This window comes from Hyperolius riggenbachi, chromosome 3 (assembly GCF_040937935.1).
Source record: "Hyperolius riggenbachi isolate aHypRig1 chromosome 3, aHypRig1.pri, whole genome shotgun sequence".
Classification (NCBI taxonomy): Eukaryota; Metazoa; Chordata; class Amphibia; order Anura; family Hyperoliidae; genus Hyperolius; species Hyperolius riggenbachi.
The window spans coordinates 74,775,431-74,797,591 of record NC_090648.1 but is presented as its reverse complement, the minus strand read 5'-3'; the positions used below and the strand labels follow the sequence as shown (position 1 = coordinate 74,797,591).

Here is a 22,161-nt window from a genome sequence, read left to right as displayed (position 1 = left end):
CAGAGGCAGTGATGCGCAGCGATTGTAAAACTCCTTATGCGGCCCAGCCTCATCCTGACTTTGCCTCCTGCGGCTCCCAGGTAAATTGAGTTTGAGACCCCTGCTGTAAAGTGAAGAAGTCATTTATAGTGCATTTTACTTTGACAAATATAATTACATAGTTTAGGATTTTTCAATAAGCGGTTTTTGGTGATTCTTGAACCATTTCAGCCCTGTTTTTACCCTTATGCCCAGTTCACATTAGCATTTTTTTCCGGAACGTATACTGTACAAATGGAACGGATGTAAATGAATCCAATGTTAGGCACGGTTCACATCTGCAAAAGGATCCGGTGAGCAGATCCGGTCTCCATTTCACCAGATCCAGATGGCTCAGTTCACATATGAAAACAGATCTGATCAATGATTAATCGGATCGGTTTTCACTCAGCATATACAGTGGCTTGCAAAAGTATTCGGCCCCCTTGAAGTTTTCCACATTTTGTCACATTACTACCACAAACATGAATCAATTTTATTGGAATTCCACGTGAAAGACCAATACAAAGTGGTGTACACATGAGAAGTGGATCGAAAATCATACATGATTCCAAACATTTTTTACAAATCAACAACTGCAAAGTGGGGTGTGCATATTTATTCAGCCCCCTTTGGTCTGAGTGCAATCAGTTGCCCATAGACATTGCCTGATGAGTGCTAATGACTAAATAGAGTGCACCTGTGTGTAATCTAATGTCAGTACAAATACAGCTCCTCTGTGACGGCCTCAGAGGTTGTCTAAGAGAATATTGGGTGCAACACCATGAAGTCCAAAGAACGCACCAGACAGGTCAGGGATAAAGTTTTCTCCCCATTGCACAGGTCAGGGATAAAGTTATTGAGAAATTTAAAGCAGGCTTAGGCTGCAAAAAGACTTCCAAAGCCTTGAACATTCCACGCAGCACTGTTCAAGCGATCATTCAGAAATGGAAGGAGTATGGCACAACTGTAAACCTACCAAGACAAGGCCGTCCACCTAAACTCACAGACCGAACAAGAAGAGCGCTGATCAGAAATGCAGTCAAGAGGCCCATGGTGACTCTGGACGAGCTGCAGAGATCTACAGCTCAGGTGGGAGACTGTTTATAGGACAACTATTAGTCGTGCACTGCACAAAGTTGGCCTTTATGGAAGAGTGGCAAGAAGAAAGCCATTGTTAACAGAAAAGCATAAGAAGTCCCGTTTGCAGTTTTCCACAAGCCATGTGGGGGACACATCAAACATGTGGAAGATGGTGCTCTGGTCAGATGAGATAAAAATGGAACTTTTTGGCCAAAATGCAAAGCGCTATGTGTGGTGGAAAACTAACACTACACATCACTCTGAACACACCATCCCCACTGTCAAATATGGTGGTGGCAGCATCATGCTCTGGGGGTGCTCCTCTTCGACAGGGAAGCTAGTCAGAGTTGATGGAAAGATGGATGGAGCCAAATACAGGGCAATCTTGGAAGGAAACCGCTTGGAGTCTGCACCTTTCACCTTCCAGCAGGACACCGACCCCAAACAAAGCCAGGGCAACAATGGAATGGTTTAAAGAAAACATATCCATGTGTTAGAATGGCCCAGTCAAAGTCCAGATCTAAATCCAATCGAGAATCTGTGGCAAGATCTGAAAACTGCTGTTCACAAATGCTGTCCATCTAATCTGATTGAGCTGGAGCTGTTTTGCAAACAAGAATGGGCAAGGAATTCAGTCCTTAAATGTGCAACGCTGGTAGAGACATACCCTAAAAGACTGGCAGCTGTAATTGCAGCAAAAGGTGGTTCTACAAAGTATTAAATTCAGGGGGCTGAATAATTATGCACACCCCACTTTGCATTTATTGATTTGTAAAAAAAAATGTTTGGAATCATGTATGATTTTCGTTCCACTTCTTACACGTACACCACTTTGTATTGGTCTTTTACTGGGAATTCCAATAAAATTGATTCATGTTTGTGGCAGTAATGTGACAAAATGTGGAAAACTTCAAGGAAGCCGAATACTTTTGCAAGCCACTGTACATACCCAATCTTCTGCAGCAGAGAGGAGTTCTTCCACGGCGACTACACAGCGTCATATGACTAGTCACATGACAGAAGAAGACGGAAGCCTCTACCGCCTGCTGCTACGGAAGATTGGGTATGTATAAACCCGCCCAGCTGCTGCACCCTCCCCTCACGTCACTAGATTCACGTCAGCCCATGCCCCCATCCCCAGTGGAACGGTCCGTTTCTTCACTAGTGTGAAGAAACGTTCAGTTTTCCATTGCCCCCAATGCTGCTGCCTTTTTGTCCAGATCTGTTCCGCTAAGCAGAACAGTCCGGAAAATTAGGACCTACAGCAATTTTAGGTCCGGGGACTGTAACATACAGAACATATCTGTACCAATGGACGCATCTGAATGGATCCATAGGTTAACATTGGATCCATTTACATCCATTCCCTTTGCACAGTGTATGTTCCGGAAAAAATGCTAATGTGAACTGGGCCTTAACCTATGGGGATCCATTCACATGCATCCGTTGGTACAGATACGTTCCGGTCCCCAGACCTAAAAACTGCTGCAGGCCCTAATTTTCCAGACCACTCTGCTGAGCGGAACGGATCCGGACAAAAATGCAGCAGCTTTGGGGGCAATGGGAAACGTTTCTTCACACTAGTGAAGAAACAGACTGTTCCACTGGGGGATGGGGGCAACGCAAATCTAGCGACGTGAGGGGAGGGTGCAGCAGGCGGATGGGCTAAGGAGGGTTTATACATACCTAATCTTCTGTAGCAGCCAGCAGTAGAGACTTCAGTCTTCTTCCGCGTCATATTACTAGTCACAGCGGAAGAAGAGAAACCCTTTACCACCGGCTGCTGCAGATTAGGTATGTATATGCTGAGTGAAACGGGATCCGATCAATCATTGATTAGATCAGTTTTCCTATGTGGACTGAGCCATTCAGATCCGGTGAAGCGGAGACTGGATCCTTTTGGCTCATTTTGCAGATGTGAACCAGGCCTTACTGCCAAGAACCTCAGTGCTGCTCCTATTCATTTGGTCAGAACTTTAAAGTGGACCCACATTAAAAATACAAGATTTCAGAAATAAAAATCTATTTTCTAAATAATAAATAGCCTTTGTCAGCTGTATGACAAATAAAAAATATTTTATATTTATTGGAGGAACCCCCTCCCTTATTGCCGGGACAGAATCCAGCAAACTAGTAGAGCAGGAAGTGTCCGGCGAAGGAGGAATTGCTAATGGCTGGCACCTGTATAACCCTAGCAATGAAAAGAGTACAGTGAAAAGCATGAACTGAAATGCTCATAGGCTTAAAGGAGTGTTTATTTACCTTTGCATGTGTCAGAGTGGTGCAACTAAATATTTAGAATTAAAAAATGTTTGGTTTGAGCTCGCTTTAACCAGTTATTGGTACTGACAGTATATCTACACCCTGTAGAACTTCATTTTTAACCTCAGGGGCTTAGATATACATAACCTTCCAAAAATGGCCATCGCAAGTCCCATGGCCTCCCATTACCAGACTGATCAGTGAATGGGAACATTGTTCCCATTCATTGATCAAAGTGCTCGTGATCATTGACAAATGAAAGTAATACATACATTACTTCCTCCTGGGTACTGTTCAGCATACAATAGGAAAAAGTATTTTGGGGGGGGGGGGGAATATCTAGTGGCCAAATAACCCTTACATACATGCATGCATTACATTAAATAAACCCCATTAAGTCACTTACCTCCCATAGCTACCAAAATAATAAAAAAAGGCACTTGTATAAAACGTTAAAAAGTGACATTGCAAAAATAATATGACCTACATATTTAAAGTTACTCTTGGGAATCCACTTTAATAAGGGCTTGTAATTAGTGACAGACACAAAAATGGAAAAAAAAATGCACATTTCCAAATTTAAATCAAGACCCTAGTACAATGTATGGTGATAAAATTTTAACATCTTAATAACTGGAGTAAATGGGCAAATAAAACATGCTACTGTATATAAAAACTTCTTTATAAAAAAAAAAAGCTGAAAACAAGTTTTCCCATTTTTCTGATTCCTGTTAAAATGCATAAAATAATGTTTAGCAAAACATACCACCCAAGCAAAGCCAAATTGGTGGCAATAAAACCAGTGGATTGTTTTGTGATAAGTAGTGAAAGTTATTAGCGAATGAATGGGAGGACTGCTGAAATGTGAAAATTGCTCTGGTCCATAAGGATTTTTTTTTTAATGCACATAAAGAAAAAATTAAAAAAAGGGGGGGGGGGGGGGGAGACTAGTTCTCCATTAACATCCTCTATAGTGTGTTTTATCAACAGTAGCATTATTTTCACTTTGCGCTGGCTATTGCAACATTTTAATTAGGTTCCTAGTGCAATGTATGAGGACAAGATATTTGAATGGATATAAATGGTGTGTTTGTTTTGTCATAACTCGTAACTACAAGCCCTTATTTGCCAAAAAAAAAAAAAAAAAAAAAAAAGAAGTTCACACCTTCATGACATGTTTAAAAAGTTGAATTCCTAGGGGAGACATGGAGGGTTCCATTACACTTGACATTACTGTCACACACCTGATCGAGCATGACACCTGAGATTTTCCAGTATGTCCAATCAATACATTCAACCAATTCTATCCCAACATAAGTCACATCACTGATCGGGCATGCTGGTGGCAGCACAGATTTTCAATTGTAATTCTCATGCATTGCCCTGGCCTACGTGAATAGTTTTGACCATGCTCATACATGGACAGGAGCGTGAGTGCAAAGGAAATCCTGGCAAGCAGTGGTGGAGGACTGTAGAAGCCTCAATCATCCAGACACTTCCCTCCCCAAGTATATCTTCGTTGCACTCCCTCTGCTTACTTTCTCTCTCAACCCCCCCCCCCCCCCAAGGCTAGTATCACACAAATCACCATTGCGATTTCAAGTGAACATAGCCTAACTGGGATCATTCTCAAAAGTTGCACCACTAGGATCACAGAATAGGTTCCCATGCACCATTGTGTTTTTTTTTTAAAGGTTAGGAGCATCCTTTTAAGTGCACACATGAGAGCCCCTGCACTAGAGTACATGCAGGATCATGTGTACACATGCACAATCGTGTGTACATAATGATTGTGCACAGCAGCAGTAACCGTGAGACTCACATCCTTGCATAACTAGATATAGGAAAAAAGGAGGATGAGAGTCTCATGTCCTATTGGAGAATGATCACGGTTTACATGCGTACACACCTTTGAGGTTGCCCGATGGTGGATCAGGACCCCATCCCCTGGGGCAACATCAATGGGCTAAACTGTACAGATGCTGAGTCATGCTGCGTAGCTGACACCATGATCTGTTGCTATGCGGGGAGGCAGAGGGGCACATGCATTACGAAGCAGAGCAGCATTTTCAAAAGCAGTCAATCAATGGGGAGATTTGCGCCACTGGGCAGCTCTCAGGCCACAGTACACCTGAAATCAACGGAGGCGGTTATTAGCCACCTCAGCCAACTTTAATCAAGTGTTTGAGGCTGAACATGTATTTGCAAGGTTCCATTTCAATGGTCACAGGGCATACAGTATGTGTGAAGAACCTGCTAATTGCATGGCAGCCCCCTTACCCCTTTAAGTTCAATGTATTATACATATGTACATGTACTGCAGTTTGTGATTTTTGCATACACATTATGGTTGCTGGGTTTCCCATTTGACTGTCCCATTTTACCACTTCTAGGTAGTATGAGGGTCAACAGTTTTGAATGCTGGGAACAAATTGGGTAAGCCCTCATACATGGAAGTGGTAGAATCGGATATGTGTATGCACACTAAAAAAAAAAAAAAAAAAAAAAAAAAGGTACATACACTGGATTGTCATTGTGGACAGATATTGTAGACCCACATGTTAACTATGTATGAAGTTTTAGGGTGCATACACACCAATTCTTATTGTGTAGCTTAAACTCATACTACATTAGTCAAAGTGGTAGAATTAATCTGTTCCCAGTACTCAAATATGTTGGCCCTCATACTACCTGGAATTGGTAAAATTGGTCTATCAAAGCTGTACACACCCTTACACCAGGTAGACATGTACAACTACTGTCACCTGGCAGGAATCAGGACTTGATCCATTGGGCACCAGTCAGGCAAAGTTCTCTACAGCTGCAGCAGATAACCACCAAGTCTTCTAGGTAAATACTGCGCTCCAATGAGAACTCACAAATTCAGGGGTACGCAATTACGAGAGGTTCACTCCACCTATCAGTAACACTTATATCAATCACTGCGCACACTTTTCCCTTTAAAATCATAAAAAGCATAGTGCCCAGTACTGCTTAAATCAAGCTATAACTAACACCCCGTGCCGCACACCTGGGGGTAGGGCCACCACCTTATAGGGGAAGTTTAACAGGTCCCAGCAGTGGAGCAGAGATTTCTGCTTGTAAGCCTGCGAGATGCTTTTACCTTATTAAATGGATTGATATCTGTATACTTCCCCTTGGCCGGCAAAGAAGTGTGGATTTGATGTGATATGCAATAGAGCAAGACGCTCTTTTGGTGAGTGCAAGCACGAAGGGAGGACCTGTTAAACTTCCCCTGTAAGGTGGTGGCACTACCCCCAGGTGTGCGGCACGGGGTGTTCGTTATAGCCTGATTTAAGCAGTACTGGGCACTGTGCTCTTTATGATTTTACAGGGAAAAGTAGTATGTGCAGATAAACCATCAGCGCAGTGAGTGTTGGGGGGGGGGGGGGGGGGGGGGGTGAGGATTCTGAAAACACCGAATTCTCAGCCAACAGCCCTTACTGACAATTGTCGTGTCTAAAGCTGTGTACACACACACACACACACACACACACACACACACTTATATAACCAATATGTTATAATTAATGTTACTAAATCAAATAAAGAGGCAATTCATGTTTTTCCATAAAAGTTAAATTTTACTTTCAAAACCCATTCAAAAATATACCAGCAAGTAAAAACAGTCAAATCACAAAAGTAGATTATGTGGTCCAGAGTCGGAGGCTTAAGACTTCCTGTAAGATCTTCACAGCTGCTTTGATCCTTCAAGAAACACTACAGACCCGGACTTCAGCCCAACAAGCGCAAGACAATGGGTGGAAAGGACTTCTAGGAGAGCAAAAGTCATAAGAATGTGCAAAGAAAAAGTTGAGCCAATCAAACCCTTCTAACGGCTGGGTACTCAGGGATTTGGCACTGATCAAGTTACTAGTTAAGGGATTGGCTCCAGCCTTGAGTAGAGGACTTGTGTGTTCAAGTGTGGGAATCAAAGTAGAAACGGATTTAATTTAGCTCAATCCAAAAAAAAAAAAAAAAAAAAATAAAAAATAAATTTTCCATTTGTCAAAAAACACCAGTGCATAAATATAAGCTTTTCAAATTACTTGTGGAACAAAATTGCCCAATTTTGTCAATTTATATAGTCTCCAGTGATGCAAATTAATTCTTACAGGGTTTAGGAACCAAATCTTACTGAAGCAGCTAGAGTCTTATTGGACAAAAGCACAATTTATTGTAAAATGAATTAGGTATAGACATCTTGCCACTGGGGACTACCCCTGGAGACGAACACTGCGAATCCAGCACAGGAGATTTGGGCGCAGCCAGTGCCACCATAGGCCATAATAGGAATTACAGCTATAGCAGTGCACAGGGAGCAACTCCGGCACTGTCAGAAGACGGAGCTCAAGTTACTTTTATAGCACAATAATTCGGCCTCCAGCAATTGCTGGAAGCCGAATCATTTCATTCCCCACTACCCATGGCGGCCTGGAGGTGGAATATTTAACACAGCCGGGAACTTGTGCAGCAGCAGGATCAGCCATATACCGGCTGGATCCTGCACCCAAGTCTCCCACGCCGATTCCTTACGCTATGGAGAAGCATCCAGTATGCAAGTCAGTGACAAGTTACCAACCTCCACACCCTGTGAAAGATCACCAATGGTAGCAGATCATTAGAACCTGCCATAGCTTGTAAAGATTGTATACCAATGCTGTTGCCTCTAGAGAAGGCAGCCACTGCTAACAGGGAAAGCTGGCACTCTCCCAACTGTTATAGGACAGTTGGAGCAGGTATGCACATCTGCATTTCTGACTTTCCTTATGACGTTCCAGATTGTTACATACAGCAACCCAAGAACAAGAAAAGAAAAAATGAATACAGTGAGCAACATTAATGTCTCACACCACTTCAGCAACACAGGGAATACCTACTGCTATAGTTAATCTGATTTTGGCCATTATCCCCAACGGAGGTGTGCAGAGTAAGAGGGAAATAGAGCACTATCTGGGCCATCTCACTAACTTACATCAGAGCAGCCAGTCCTCTGCATTAGTCCAGAGGTGGTCTATGTAGTTTAGATCAGCAGTGGAGGTATGGACTACTGGGGCCCTACAGTAGCTCAGGAAAGCCCCAGTCTTGACCACTTACTACCAGTTACAAGCAGAGAGATCTACACAGAATTGTGACCAGCTCTAATGCTCACACAATGACAGGGCAAGGATGAGACTGTCCCAATCATCCAGAGAGCGGGGAAGATCCAAGAAGTTCCCTTTACAAAAACTGAAGTACAGAAATGAAAAGTTAAGTTAGGAAACGCAGCAGAAGTGCAACCTTTACAAAAATAAGCATTTGTCTATTGTGAAACAAGGCAGTGCAATACAAAAATAGTCTGCAATGCTAGTTTACTTTTGGGTGGCATGTTATTTCCAACTGCAAGATCTACTTATATGGCAAATGAAGAAAAAAAAATTGCAGTTAAGCAGGGGGTAGGCAAATTTAACATGGAAATTAGGAGCCAGCTCCATTGACAACAGTTGGAGAGAAAGTCAAAAATTGCAGCTGGCATCTTACTTTAAGAAGCCTCAGCTACCTGACTCCGGGGACTTGTCCAGCCTCGACTTCTAGTGCCTGTAGAGGGAGGAGCATGGAAGCTGCCATCTTTATTCCTTTTAATAAGTGACCAGTTACCTGGCTGTCATGCTAGTCTCTTGGCTTCAATAGTGCCAGAGTCACAGCTACAGCTACCATGCAGCCAGCAGAAGACCTGATCTGCATTCTCATTCTGGAGTCCTTTATTCAGAAGGTATTGACAGTATGAACAGAGCAGCCAAGGGAGATGAAGTAGAAAGGCAGCCTCCATATTTAAGTCAAAAATACATGAACAGCAATTGAGCAAACCCCAAGCAAAAGCAATTATAGTAAGTCTTCCATAACCAAAAAATGGACCCTTGCATACACAGCTGGTGCCTACTACAGTTCGGATGAGCTCTGTTCAGAAGATAGTGTAAAAATGCCCTCCTCGGCATCCAGCTTCTCTATAGCCTTTAGGTAATGCTAGAGTACAACACAACAATTTATCACCCAATTACAGTGTCATACCATGGAATGACAGTAGGTACCTTAACCAGTTGGGGTTAAAGTACTTTATTGGTTCAGTTCCAAACTAAGTTGCTTGTTTGGCACATTTGCTGGAACACCTCACGGAGAGAGCCCAACCTTTAGGTTCTCAGCTCCCTCCTCCCATACAGGAGGCATACACCGATTTCCAAGGTTCTCACTCTGTATGCGAGATTGTCACACTGCAGTGATAAATTGAGCCATCTTCATTTGCCTAAGCGTTGAACAGAGCTCATACACCATGTAGCACTAATTACCAATTAACCTAAATGGGGAATAAATGACCATCTCATAGCCGGATCTTTGGGAGGGACCATCTTGCTGATATGCCAATTTCCATTTTATTTAATGGTTTTGTTGCTTAAGAAAGTACAGAGGTACTAAGCAAAATATTTCATGCTCTACAAATGGAAGTCAAACGTTTGCCTCAATTTCTACTTTGAAACCCTCTGACCATGTATTCCAAAGCATTAGTAGTGCTAAATCCACACCTACATTGGGTGCAGTGTATTAAATAGCGGCAATGAAGATATTCACCATCAGCAATATATGAGGACAAACTGCAGTGGGAGGGATATGGAGGATGCCACAATTTCCTTATAAACAATACCAAATGCCTGGCCGTCAGCTGATCCATTTGGCTGCAGTAGTATATTAACACCAGAAACAAGCATGCAGTTAATCTTGTCAGATCTGACAGTGTCAGAAAAACCTGATTTGTATGCGCTTGTTCAGGGGCTATGGCTAAAAGTATTAGCAGAGAATTAGCAGGATAGCCAGGAAACCGGTATTGCTTAAAGAAAATATGGCAGCCTCCACAGCCCTCTTGTTCCAGTTGTACTTGCAACCTGCTAATACAAGCACTTGGTGTGCTGACAGCAGTAGAGCTTACATAGAGATAAACTTTCAATGGGCAACCACCACCTGCTGCATGAGATGCCTTGACTCAGTACAAACAGCCAATGTAGAGAATCCCTTCATAAGTTGATAGAGGAACCCTTATTTGGCTCAGAAAGGCAACATTAAAAACACCAGCACAAGAGACGACTTGACTAAACACCACAATAAAAACAGAGCAAAACAAAAAATTGAAAGCAGCATTTTACAGGCACTACAATTAAAAACAGACATGTTAAATAATACTCAAAATAGACGTAGTCTTCAACTACACAACACTTAAAATCTTTAAATAAGAACAAAAAGTCACTTTAAAAATATATATCGCAGCAGGAAGCCTCTGTGCTGTACATATAAGCTTCTCAATTTAATCTGATCCCGTTTGTCAACCCCAAAGCTGCCACTTTCCGCAGGCAGCTTAGGAGTTACACTACGGGGGAATAAAACTATACAGGAAATAAAACTATACAGGAAATAAAACTATACAGGATAAAAACTTAGAAGCCATCAGAAGAGGCAGCAGACCGCCCTGCAGGCACTTGTGTGGCATTTAGCGATTGCTGCCAGTCTCAGACTTGCTGTGTGCGCTAGAATATCCGCTTGCGCTTCATGTAGGAGTCTGCATAATGCCCTCCGAGACCTTGTGAGTGTTGTCCGACATATACGCCCTCAGGACTGGGCTCTGGGGATGGGATCAAGTGGGAGAAACTGCGTTTCTGGGCACCAATCGGGGTCTAAAGATGGGGAGAAAAAAAAAAAAAAAAAAAAAGATTAGGCGTAGAGTTCATGATATACAGGTAGTCACTAGTTAAAGTGAACCTAAAGCCGGTGTAAAAAAACAAAAACAAAAAAAAAACCTGGGGCTTCCCTCAGCCCCCTGCAGCTCCAGGACCCGCCGGCGAACACTTCCGGTGTCACCGGCCGACAGGCATGGGACTGCGATTGTTCGCGTTCCCAGCCTGTATATCGCCCCCCTATGCTGCTATTGCGGCCAGGAGGCCGCAATAGCAGCATAGGGGGCGATATACAGGCTGGGAACGCGAACAATCACTCGCGGTCCCAATGCCTGTCGGCGACACCAGAAGTGTTCGCCGGCGGGTCCAGAAGCATTGGACCGGAGCTGCGAGGGCACCGATCGGCTGCAGGGGGCTGAGGGAAGCCCCAGGTGAGTTCATCTTTTTTTTTAACTGGCTTTAGGTTCACTTTAAGGAAGGAGATTGGATTCAGTAAAAACCAACCTACAGTGCCTTTAACCACTTAAGTACCAGCGGTCTCTAGCCCCTTAAGGACCAGAGGCCGCTGGTACAAGAAACGGTGGGACGAATAGCTGCAGTCACCGTCCATGCCACAAGCGCGGAACCTCAGCCACCCATTCTGCTGGCTGACAGCAGAGTTCCTGTGAGCTGGTCAGGAGCAGCTTTCATTGGCCCTGCCCCACTTGTACTTCCTGCACTCCAGTGGCCAAGTGTAGAGTATGTTCAGCATCACTTGCCTCACCTGATCCGGGCACCTCCAGCAATAGACGACCCTCTCACAGACCCCCCCCCCCCCCCCCCCCCCCCCCCAGCTTCCCGATTTCACAATTACATGCAGGTGATGCTGGCACTAGGGTGGAGCAGTGAGGGAGATGGGAGGAGGATTCCCATTGCTGGAGGTGCCCAGAGCAGGTGATCAAAGCGCTGCTGCCCATTACTCCAAGTCATGGACTCCCTGTACTGTGTACTTACTACCACACCACTGAAAAAGCCACTACTTCCTCTAACCTCAGGTCACGTCAGAGGACTTGAGTACAGGGAGAAGATTTAATGAATACATACTGTGAGCAGGAGATTCACAGTAGGTTCATGTAAAAAAACTGATCCATTTTATTGGGCATCAGTTTTTGATCTGTTCCATTAATGTGTGATTAACACATGCGTCACTCTTGAATTACCATGAAATAGTAATTCCACATTCTGTGCTGGGCAGTGCCAGTTAGCACATAGGTGGTCCCACGTTTCAAGCACAGAAGCAGAAAGCCTGAGGGAGGGGAGAGTGTAAAGGGCGTATCGTACCTTAGTTGAGTTTATAGCAGCAAGAGCATGATCCTCATAGTCTAGAGGAACTCCTCCGGGGCTGGTAGGAGGCATGCCAACAGTCTGCAGAGAAGACAAAACCAGCGTTTATTAGACAGCCACACCACAAGCCCACAGCAAGATAGACAGCTCTACCAATACAAGCCAGGCCTCACTTTGTTCAGTTGTGTCTGATGCAGCCCGGCCTGCAGTCCACTGGTGAAGTACGACGTAGGAGACCCAACATTGTAGGGAATCAGAGAGGCCGGCATGCTGCTGCCACGCTCCCGAAATCTTGAAGGTGGAGAAACCTGCAGAAAAGGCTGCATGGTGAGTTTTCCCTCAATAGCTTATTTTCAAAGACATTTACATCTAAAAGAGAAGTGTGTGCAATGTACCTACTCTTATGTACACACTTACAGCAGCCAGTGCTTGCAGATGCTGCAGACAGCCTCTCCAGTCATAATACATAGACAATATCCACAGTATCCTTAAAGAGGAACTGTTGTGAAAATCTTAAACAAACAAAAAACAAAAAAACAAAAAACACAAAGAAGTACGTTTTTTTCCAGAGTAAAATGAGCCATAAATTACTTTTCTCCTATGTTGCCGTCACATTATGTAGAAATCTGTCATTACTGACAGATTTTGGACTAGCCCATCTTTTTAGAGGGGGGGGGGGTTCCTCAGGGTTTTCTTTATTTTTAAAAGCACTTAGTGAATGGCAGTTGCTCCATCCAACTGCCAAAACAGTGTGCAGCGAGCAGGGAGGCTGGCCAGCATCTTTGTAAAAAATTTTTTTAGAGAATGTCTTTATAAATAAATGCCATGCTGAGAATCCCCTATGGAGAGATGGACTAGCCCAAAACCTGTCAGTAATGTCAGATTTCTACTACCTACTGTGAGTGACAGCAACATAGGAGAAAAGTAATTTATGGCTCATTTTACTCTGGGAGAAGTGTACTTGTTTGTATGAGTTTTAAATTAAGATTTTTGCAACAGTTACTCTTTAAAGGACAACTGAAGGAAGAGATATGGAGGATGCCACATTTCCTTTTCAGCAATACCAGTTACCTGGTTGTCCTACTGATCCTCTGCCAAACACTTTTAGCCATAGACCCCAAACAAGCATGCAGCAGATCAGGTGGACATTTTCAGAATGGATTAGCTGCATGCTTGTTTCTGGTGTAACAATTGCAGCCAAATAGGCCAGCCAGGCAGTTTAATTGTATAAAGAGTAAACAAATACAGCAGCCTCCATATTTTTATATCTATAAAATTCGCAGCAAAACTGCCGTGATCATGATTTGGAGGGGCTGCAATTTTTAATTATAATGCAAGTTGATGGGATTGCATTTTTAAACAGGAAAACTGGAATGAGTCAGCTAAAAGGCAGACTATGCAAAGCGCCTTTCAAGCAGAGATTTGGGAAGAAGAAGAAAAAAAAAAAAACACTTCTAAGATTAACAGGGGTATATAGCCCAGTGAACCCATTTTTCATCACTACAATTTTATACTGATCAATGGGAAACCTCTACTGCCAACACCTACCTTATGTCTGTGCTCGTAGGGGCTTGGCACAACATGCCCCCTGCTTTGGGAAAAGGTACGTGGAGGCAACTCCTGTGGAAAAACAAAAATCCAAAAAGCTAACACCCCACGTGACAAAATGTTCCATTTCTCAGATCATCATTTGTATATAAAGTAATAAGTCAGTCCACAAAAATTGAAACTATAAGCCAATCGAAAAAACTGCTTTTGTTGCAGCAGCACAAGGAACTGTCACCACATTTTGATAAAAACACATGTCTGTAACTGGATGCATATACTCTGGAATATTTTAGCTAATATCCCTGCTCTAAGAATAAAGCCCGATGAGTAGTTGTGTCACCAACAGTAATGGTCAGTTAAATGCAAACTATTCTGTGTTGATGCAGGTTTATGCAAGTGTAGCTTTTCAGCTTGAAAATGGATTAGTGATAGTCAAATTTCACCTTTGCATTTTACGATCTGTAATTTGTTTAAACAAGTGCATTTGAGTGTTAACACATGTAACTATAGTCAACTCCAGTATCAATTATATATGATTTCCAGACTCCCTTTGCTCAGGAAAAGAGATAAAATTTTGGGTTGGTGACCAAGTTATACAGTAGTACTATACTCTAAACCGGTGGTTCTCAAACTAAGGCCCGTGGGCCAAATGTGGCCTGCCGAGGTATTTTAACTGGCCCTCCAAACAAAACAGATGCTGCCCACTGTACCTGTAAATATTGTCAGCCCACATATAGAATAGCCATGCTGGCTTCACCCATCCACATACTGTAGAAGCCAGCGAGCAGTCATTTTCTGGCTTCCAATTCTGCATCAGGTGTCACTGCTGACCAATTGGACAGCAAGCTGACACCTGGGTATGCTTCACAGTCTGGTGCACAAAGTAGTTCAGGCACCACGACTGAATGGCTGCTGCTGGAAATTCTCCTCTGGGCATGGGGGTGTAGGAATACCTTGCTTCAATATGTTTTTCAACATCATTTTATGTATGTTCCGGCCCCCCAGCAGTCTGAAGTATGTTCCAGACCTTCACTGAAAACGTTTGGGGACGCCTGCTCTAAATACTTCCTGCAGGGTTGTGTCAGATCATTCAAGAATGTGTAATGGAGGAAGAATCCCCTCATTCTCCTGCAGAGTACCTGCACACCACTCTTACACGTACCCACAGTTACATTTCCCAAGGACCAATTGGTGTTTGTGCTTGGTAGTACATGTAGATAGTGCAGACATTTATAAATAATGTGTGCAGAAAATGTGATGGTACTATAGTAACTGACCGAGCTATCAACAGTCATTTGCATTCCACAACGAGCGATGTGACCATCTTACTAACAAAGTGGGATGAAACGCTGTAAGCTTAAAAAAAAAGCGAACTACTCTAAGGGTAGGAACACACCAGGGCTTTTTTTGGGCAGCATTTTGGGATCCCCAGCAATTCCCAAAAACGCTTTGCCAATGAAAGTGTGGAAACCACTTTTTTTTGGGATTAGGTGTAATCACAGGACATGTAGCAATTTAAGCATGATTACGCTCAAAGTATACAAGTGCTGCCTAAATGGCTTATCAAAGCATTTTGCAGCATTTTAGGGGTAGAGCAATTAGCCTTTTAATACTTTATTACACTTACCGAGTCTCCATTTCCTTTTTCCTTCCACAGCCCCCTAAGGGAAGTGGTCACAGGCGCTTCAGATTGGTCAGAGAAGCACCTATAACCTTCCTTTAGGGGTGGAACTACAGATGGGAGGAGAAGTTGCCTTATCGGATCTTGAGCTGGTAATTAGAGGCGATAGTCTAGTACCAAAAGGATATCGCAAACCCACAGTAAGCAATGCCCTATTGCACAAGTAGTTTCCATCCTGCACATGTCACGTGGACACCGCACTACGCCCAGTTCCTCCAACAACGCAGACTTTCGTCAACAGTCTGAGGAATTGGGCGTGAGGTTACTAGCTAGAGGCTACAACACAGGAGATCCAGGAGGTGTTCATAAGAACCAATCAGAAAATGAGATCAGATCTTCTGAAAAGAAAGTTCCTTCTAATCATCAAAGGGTCCCTTTCTCTTTGACTATACAAACATGGCGGACCATATAAAGAAAGTTATCCAAAGGAACTGGGATGTTCTGCTCAGAGACCCCTACTGAAACCTATAGTTACCGAGGGGCCCCTCTTTTCCTTTAGAAGGTCACCAACAATAGGCTCGTTAGTCAGCAGGAGTGAGTTAAAGTCAAGAAGTGGGAGCGATTGACTACATGAGGGTGGGCCTCGGGAAACCACAGGTGTGGCCACTGCAAATCGTGTAGTCAGATGGCAGTCGGTTGTCAGCTTTATATCGGCCCACTTCGACGGTCCGTACGTTCCCTATTTACATGCCAAACACGATTTGTCGTGTATGCAATGTGGTGCCCCTGTGGAAGGTTTTATATAGGAGAAACCACAACATCAATAAAATGAACGGTTTAGAGAACATTAATTCTCTGAAATCTGGCAAAGGTTCTCCAAGACTGATTCAGCACATGGAAGGAAAGACTGAAAAGGGGAGGAAGCCATGTGGATTCTGCAGTCGTAAGCTATGGGACCTTTATGCCTAAATAACCATACAGATCTCTCATGCTTCCTTGAAATCCCTGGTATTCCTTCTGGATCTCCATAACTGTCAACTGTATATGGTCTTGATATACTTTATACTGTATGTTTGGCAAGTGTGGTGCATATCCATGTACTCCCCTCCCCTCCATCTTTTCAGCCATTGCTCATCCCCCTGGCGGGCAAACGCCAGAGGAGTAGGCTTTTTTCACTTTCCCCTGTTCCGTTCCCCACTTTTCCTAAAGAATATTTTTTGCATTTGCACAAGCACGACAATAAGGGCCACGTATTCTTCACCTTTTCAGAATTTCCTGATCTTCCACTTTTTGCTATGTTTCCTCATCGTCTCTTTATTTTTCCTTTTCTCCTCAATTTCACCCCTTTGCCCATGTTGCCTGCACTGATGGAGCCATGCTGCACTCTTTGGTCGCTAGATGGAGCTCTCCATTCATGGCGACCTTTTATGCATGCATAATAATGCAGGAGGCGAGTATCAATTTGACTCACGTCCATTATAGGCCGCATGCTTAATTACGTACGCCCCATACTGGCGTGAATATGTCATATGGGGGGGGGGGGGGGGGTGAGGTAACCTTTGCCAGCTACCACTGCCCTGGTTTCTTCACTCAGCTCTCCCTACTTCTGCTGATGCGACTCTGCTCTCTAATACACATTCCTCCGCACAGTAATGCAGCTAGGCGGATTTCCGGAGGAGTGGGACAGAAGCCAGAGCAGGTACCAGCAGCAGTAAGGGACTACCTGGCTAACCTGTACTGTGACACCTATACTAGCAACAGCTGAGTGAAGAGGCCAGGCAGATAAGCCTATTCTGGCCAGCAATGATTACATTTGCCAATTAGATTACAACAAACCTGCAATGAAGGGGAATACGTTCATTATGTACCTAAAAGTAGGTACTGTAAGTATTCAGGGAGATCTGCTCCACCTTAAAGACAAGTGATAGTCACGTACATGCAAATTTATATAGCTTGAAAATGAATCAAAATTTTACCTCAGCGGGTTTTGATTGGTTCATTTTCAGGCTGCATACATTTGCATCAACTTGAAGTTATTTGCATCTACTTGACCATCACTATTAAATACTTCATAATAAAAAGCAGGTTTGCAAATTGGATCTCCGAAAGGGCAACTTATGTACAAAATAGACCCTGGAAACACTGCCCCATAGCTAGAAGACTAAAGACACTTCCAGAATGCAGTCCTGAAGAGAAGTCCAGAGCCTTAGAGGTACAGTTTGGGGAACATTCTAATAAGTCAATGAGAATCCTTGGTTTTCAAACCCTCATAATTTTGTCAAACTGTAGGCTGCAGCAGATGTAGATCCAAAAATAAAAGCTATGGAGGTCTTACTGCCTGGAATTCAAAAGGATAGCCCTCTGTGGGTGTCGGCATGGATTCCTGCAAGGAGGCGAGAGGAACTCTTGAGCTTGATGCCTTGTGCTTGTAAACTGCTGGTGGTTTATTGGGAGGGCCTGCGCAAAAAAAAAAAAAAAAAAAAAAAAAACCCAGATTACAAAAAGGTGACCATTGTTTGGTTAACAGTACAGTTTATTTCCACCACTTGCTTCTTACCCAATGCTCCTGTGCTGGGAAAGCGGAAATACGACCCAGAATGAACATTCAGATCCCGAGGAGGCTCTCCAAGCAGAGACAACTAGGATGTAAACACAAAGCCATACAGTAGATAAGTCTAACAGGGCTTCAAGTAAATTCTTTAGGGGAGCTTATGGACACGTGAGTGCAAACTGGTGTGTTGTAGCAGTGCCTATGGGTTGAGTTTGACAACAAGTACAAGTACATGACTCAAAAAAAAAAAAAAAAAATCATGGTCCGCTAATCCTAAAGTCAAGGCTCATGGAAAGTGTTTGAGAGAAATTGCATTTACCCCCAGAAATTAGAGGGGGAAGAGGACCTGGAAATCCATGGGAAAAAAAAAAAAAAAAAAAGCCATCTCTATCTGAAGAGGACCCTAGAAGTTCATACCGCCTTTAACCACAGATTGACACCCCCCCCCCCCCCCCCCCCGAGCGGTTTTCACATAACCCTCATTTCATTCGCCAATAACTATCATTACTTACCACATTGAATTAATCTAGATCTTGTTTTATTAGCCACAAATTATGCTCTTTGGTTGGTTTCAGTTTGGTTATTTTATAAGCTTTTTAAAGAGAAAAAAAAGCTTTCGTTTAAAAAAAAAAAAAAATTAGTAATCTACAATCATAACAAATTAACAAAATGCATAGATACCTTGACTTTATTTTAGCATCTATGGGGTAGGGGTGTAAGGGGTTAAATTGCAACTAATGTAGATTAAAGAGAACCCGAGGTGGGTTTGAAGCATATTATCTGCATACAGAGGCTGGATCTGCCTATACAGCCCAGCCTCTGTTGCTATCCCAAACCCCCCTAAGGTCCCCCTGCACTCTGCAATCCCTCATAAATCACAGCCACGCTGCTGACAAACAGCTTGTCAGAGCTGGCTGTGTTTATCTCTATAGTGTCAGTCTGCTGCTCTCCCCGCCTCCTTCAGAATTCCAGTCCCCGCCTGCATCCCTTCCCTCCCTGCTGATTGGAGGGAAGGGACAGGGGCAGGGACCGGAGCTATGCAGGAGGCGGGGGAGCAGCTGAGACTGACACTACAGATGTAAATACAGCCTCACAGCATGACTGTGATTTATGAGGGATTGCAGAGTGCAGGGGGACCTTAGTGGGGTTTGGGATAGCAACAGAGGCTGGGCTGTATAGGCAGATCCAGCCTCTGTATGCAGATAACATTCTTTAAACACACCTCGGGTTCTCTTTAATGCATTTTATGTACTTTATGTAATGTTAGATGGATTTTACTTTTTGGCCACAAGATGGCGATACACTTCCGTGTTATTAATATATGGACATACTTTTGGCTTTTGTGAATGCCAGCCTGCGTCTCACTGCTGCAGGCCCTCATTCATTACAGGCACTGCGATTGGGATTTAGAACAAGTTGTTTTTATTCCCTGATCCCAGAGCGGCAAGACTGCAGCAGAATGGTAAAGCAAACAGGAATGTGTATCTACCCAAACAGCAGTACAGAACTGGTTAAACTCAGCCCAAGCAGTCAGATAATGTTACCAATATGCCTGCCAATTCAGTCATACCACATCTTGCTTGAAGCCATTGTTCTCTCCCCCACAAAAAGTGGCAGAACACATAGCTAGCCTGCAGGCTAACAACAAATCTGTATCTTCCATCACCAACTCTGACCCAATTTATTGCATTCCACTCCCTGCCAGGTGACAGTGTGTAGGTGGCTTAAAGAGAAACTGTAGTGAACATACAAAAATAAAAAGCTTCATTTTTACAATTATGTTTAAATGATTTAGTCAGCGTTTACCTATTGTAAAAGCTTTCCTCGCCCCGATTTATATTCGGACATTTATCACATGGTGACATTTTTACTGCTGGCAGGTGATGTCACTGGAAGAGATGCCGCTTGTTTTTGGCAGTTGGAAACAGCTGTAAACAGCCATTTCCCACAATGCAACAAGGTTCACAGACAGGCAATTGCCAGGGCCATGGTCCACAGTTTCCTGTGGGAGGGGTTTCACCACAATATCAGCCATACAGAGCCCCCCTGATGATTTGTTTGTGGGGGAAAAACAAACAAACAAAAAACCACAATCCATCCATGGAGAGAGTTCCAACAATAGACTTCATTCTTGCCCAGCTTACAGGCAGCCCTTTAATCTTCTGGGTATGCATCCAGGACACACACTGGCACTAGAAATATTTCCTCTGAGAAACTCCAGCTAAAGGCCTGTGCCCTCAAAATTTTAGGAGTATTGAAAGAGCCAACCAGGCCAGAAGGCATTCCTGCACAGATGTAACGCTTCAAATGCAGAAATCTGGTCAACCACACATACAACACTGATTGTAGATACATCAATGGGAACTACAAATATGACCTACCCCTGACTCAGTCTTTGGTAGCCCACCCAGCAGGGAACCCAAGACAGGAGTAGGTGGAGGACTGTCCCAGTCAGGCGTCTGAAGTCCTAGAAACGTCTGGAGTTGTGATGTGCCCAGGTCAGAAGGAACTCCCACAGCAGGAATAGGGCCACCTAAAATAAAAAGATATGAAGATGGTTCATTAGGACACTGCATTTCTCTAACATAGCAAAGACCATGGTAAGATCACTTAGATGCCTCAAAGTCTCACCCTGCTTAACTACAGTAGGCTGTGGAACAGTACATGTATTTTTAGCACGGTCGAAGCAACAGCCAGTGTCAAGTTTTATGAATGATTTACTAAGCATGAGCAAGAAGAGACGTAAAAACCACAGTAGTCACTCACAAATCATGGCCAGAAGGATTTTGTAAGCAACCATTTACAGAATACCTTAATGTAGCATGGGGACAAACGTGAGCAACCTAATACCAATCCTATTTAGAACTTGACAGTTTTACTTTTATTGCAAAGGTAAAAAAAAAAAAAAAAAAAACAACACTAAACAAAAACACAAAACAAACTTTAATCGATACAGGTGGAGCAGTTGGACTGCTGCACAGCTTTGCTGAGAAAACAATTAGAGGGCATAAAACTTCTGTGGCTGCGCAGGATAGTGGTTAAGAGTTCAATAGGTTGTTTCTCTGTGTGGGTGCTGAACAGCAGTTGCATGAGTGTTTGAAACCTAGCTCAGATATTCAGCACTTAAAGTGTACCAGAGCGGAAGGAAAATTTGCAGCTGGTGCTGGAGGAAGCAAAACCAGTTGCCTGGCAGCCCTGCTGGTCTATTTGGCTGCAGTAGTCTCTGAATCACACCAGAAACAAGCATGCAGCTAATCTTATCAGATCTGACTGTCAGAAACACCCGAGATGCTGCATACTTGTTTAGGGTCTATAGCTGGAAGTATTACAAGCAGAGGATCAGCAGGGTTGCCAGGCAACTGGTATTGCTTAAAAAGGAAATATGGCAGCATCTATATCCCTCATTACAATTGTCCTTTAGAACTTGCCTGGAATCCCACGTTATAAGTTTTGGTTTAGTTACGATTAGATCTACAATTACTGTATTTATTTTATTGTACTTTATCTAAACTTTTATAAGTCTTTCATGCTTTGGACAACCAATCACTCCAACAAAAGTGAAGGTTCCCAAAAGTCTCATAGCAACTGTATGCAGTAGCAGTAAACAAAGTACTGTTGCTACAGCTGCAAAGAAAATTTGAGCTTCCTGACAAAATTTGTAGCTGGATGAAATGTAAAGATCATTTTTGACACTAATGCTGCATACACACTTGAGATAAGTCTTTGGACAAGGCAAGATCACAGACCAATTTTACCCCCTTCCATGTAGTATGAGAGCCACAGTCTATTCTATGGAGCTGAACTCCCCATCAGATAAAATCTTTGCAAGATGCTGCACACAAAGATGCCCGTACACATTCAAAAGATTATTATCTGCAAAAGATCCCTTTCTGCAATAGATCCATTCCTGCAAAATGCATTCATAGTCTATGAGATCTGCAGATCCTCATACACACCTTGTTTAACAGACTTCATCTGCATATCTGGCAATCTGCAGATCTGAAAATCCATCCTGGTGGATCTGATCTGCAGATGAT

At 43.3% G+C, this 22,161-nt stretch overlaps 1 protein-coding gene across 1 annotated transcript in view; it reads right to left on the bottom strand.

The window, feature by feature from the left end:
• Nucleotides 1–6,947: 6,947 nt before the first annotated feature.
• RAVER1 (ribonucleoprotein, PTB binding 1) overlaps nt 6,948–22,161 on the bottom strand; it is a 39,796-nt gene continuing 24,582 nt past the window's right edge. Inside the window, exons 8-14 of the mRNA XM_068274391.1 lie at nt 20,506–20,657; nt 18,131–18,212; nt 17,909–18,030; nt 13,953–14,024; nt 12,578–12,712; nt 12,402–12,485; nt 6,948–11,081 (exon numbers count right to left, since the gene is read on the bottom strand). Of these exons, the coding sequence (XP_068130492.1) occupies nt 10,935–11,081; nt 12,402–12,485; nt 12,578–12,712; nt 13,953–14,024; nt 17,909–18,030; nt 18,131–18,212; nt 20,506–20,657 (794 nt within the window). The 3' untranslated portion in view covers nt 6,948–10,934. The remainder of the gene's footprint in view (nt 11,082–12,401; nt 12,486–12,577; nt 12,713–13,952; nt 14,025–17,908; nt 18,031–18,130; nt 18,213–20,505; nt 20,658–22,161) is intronic.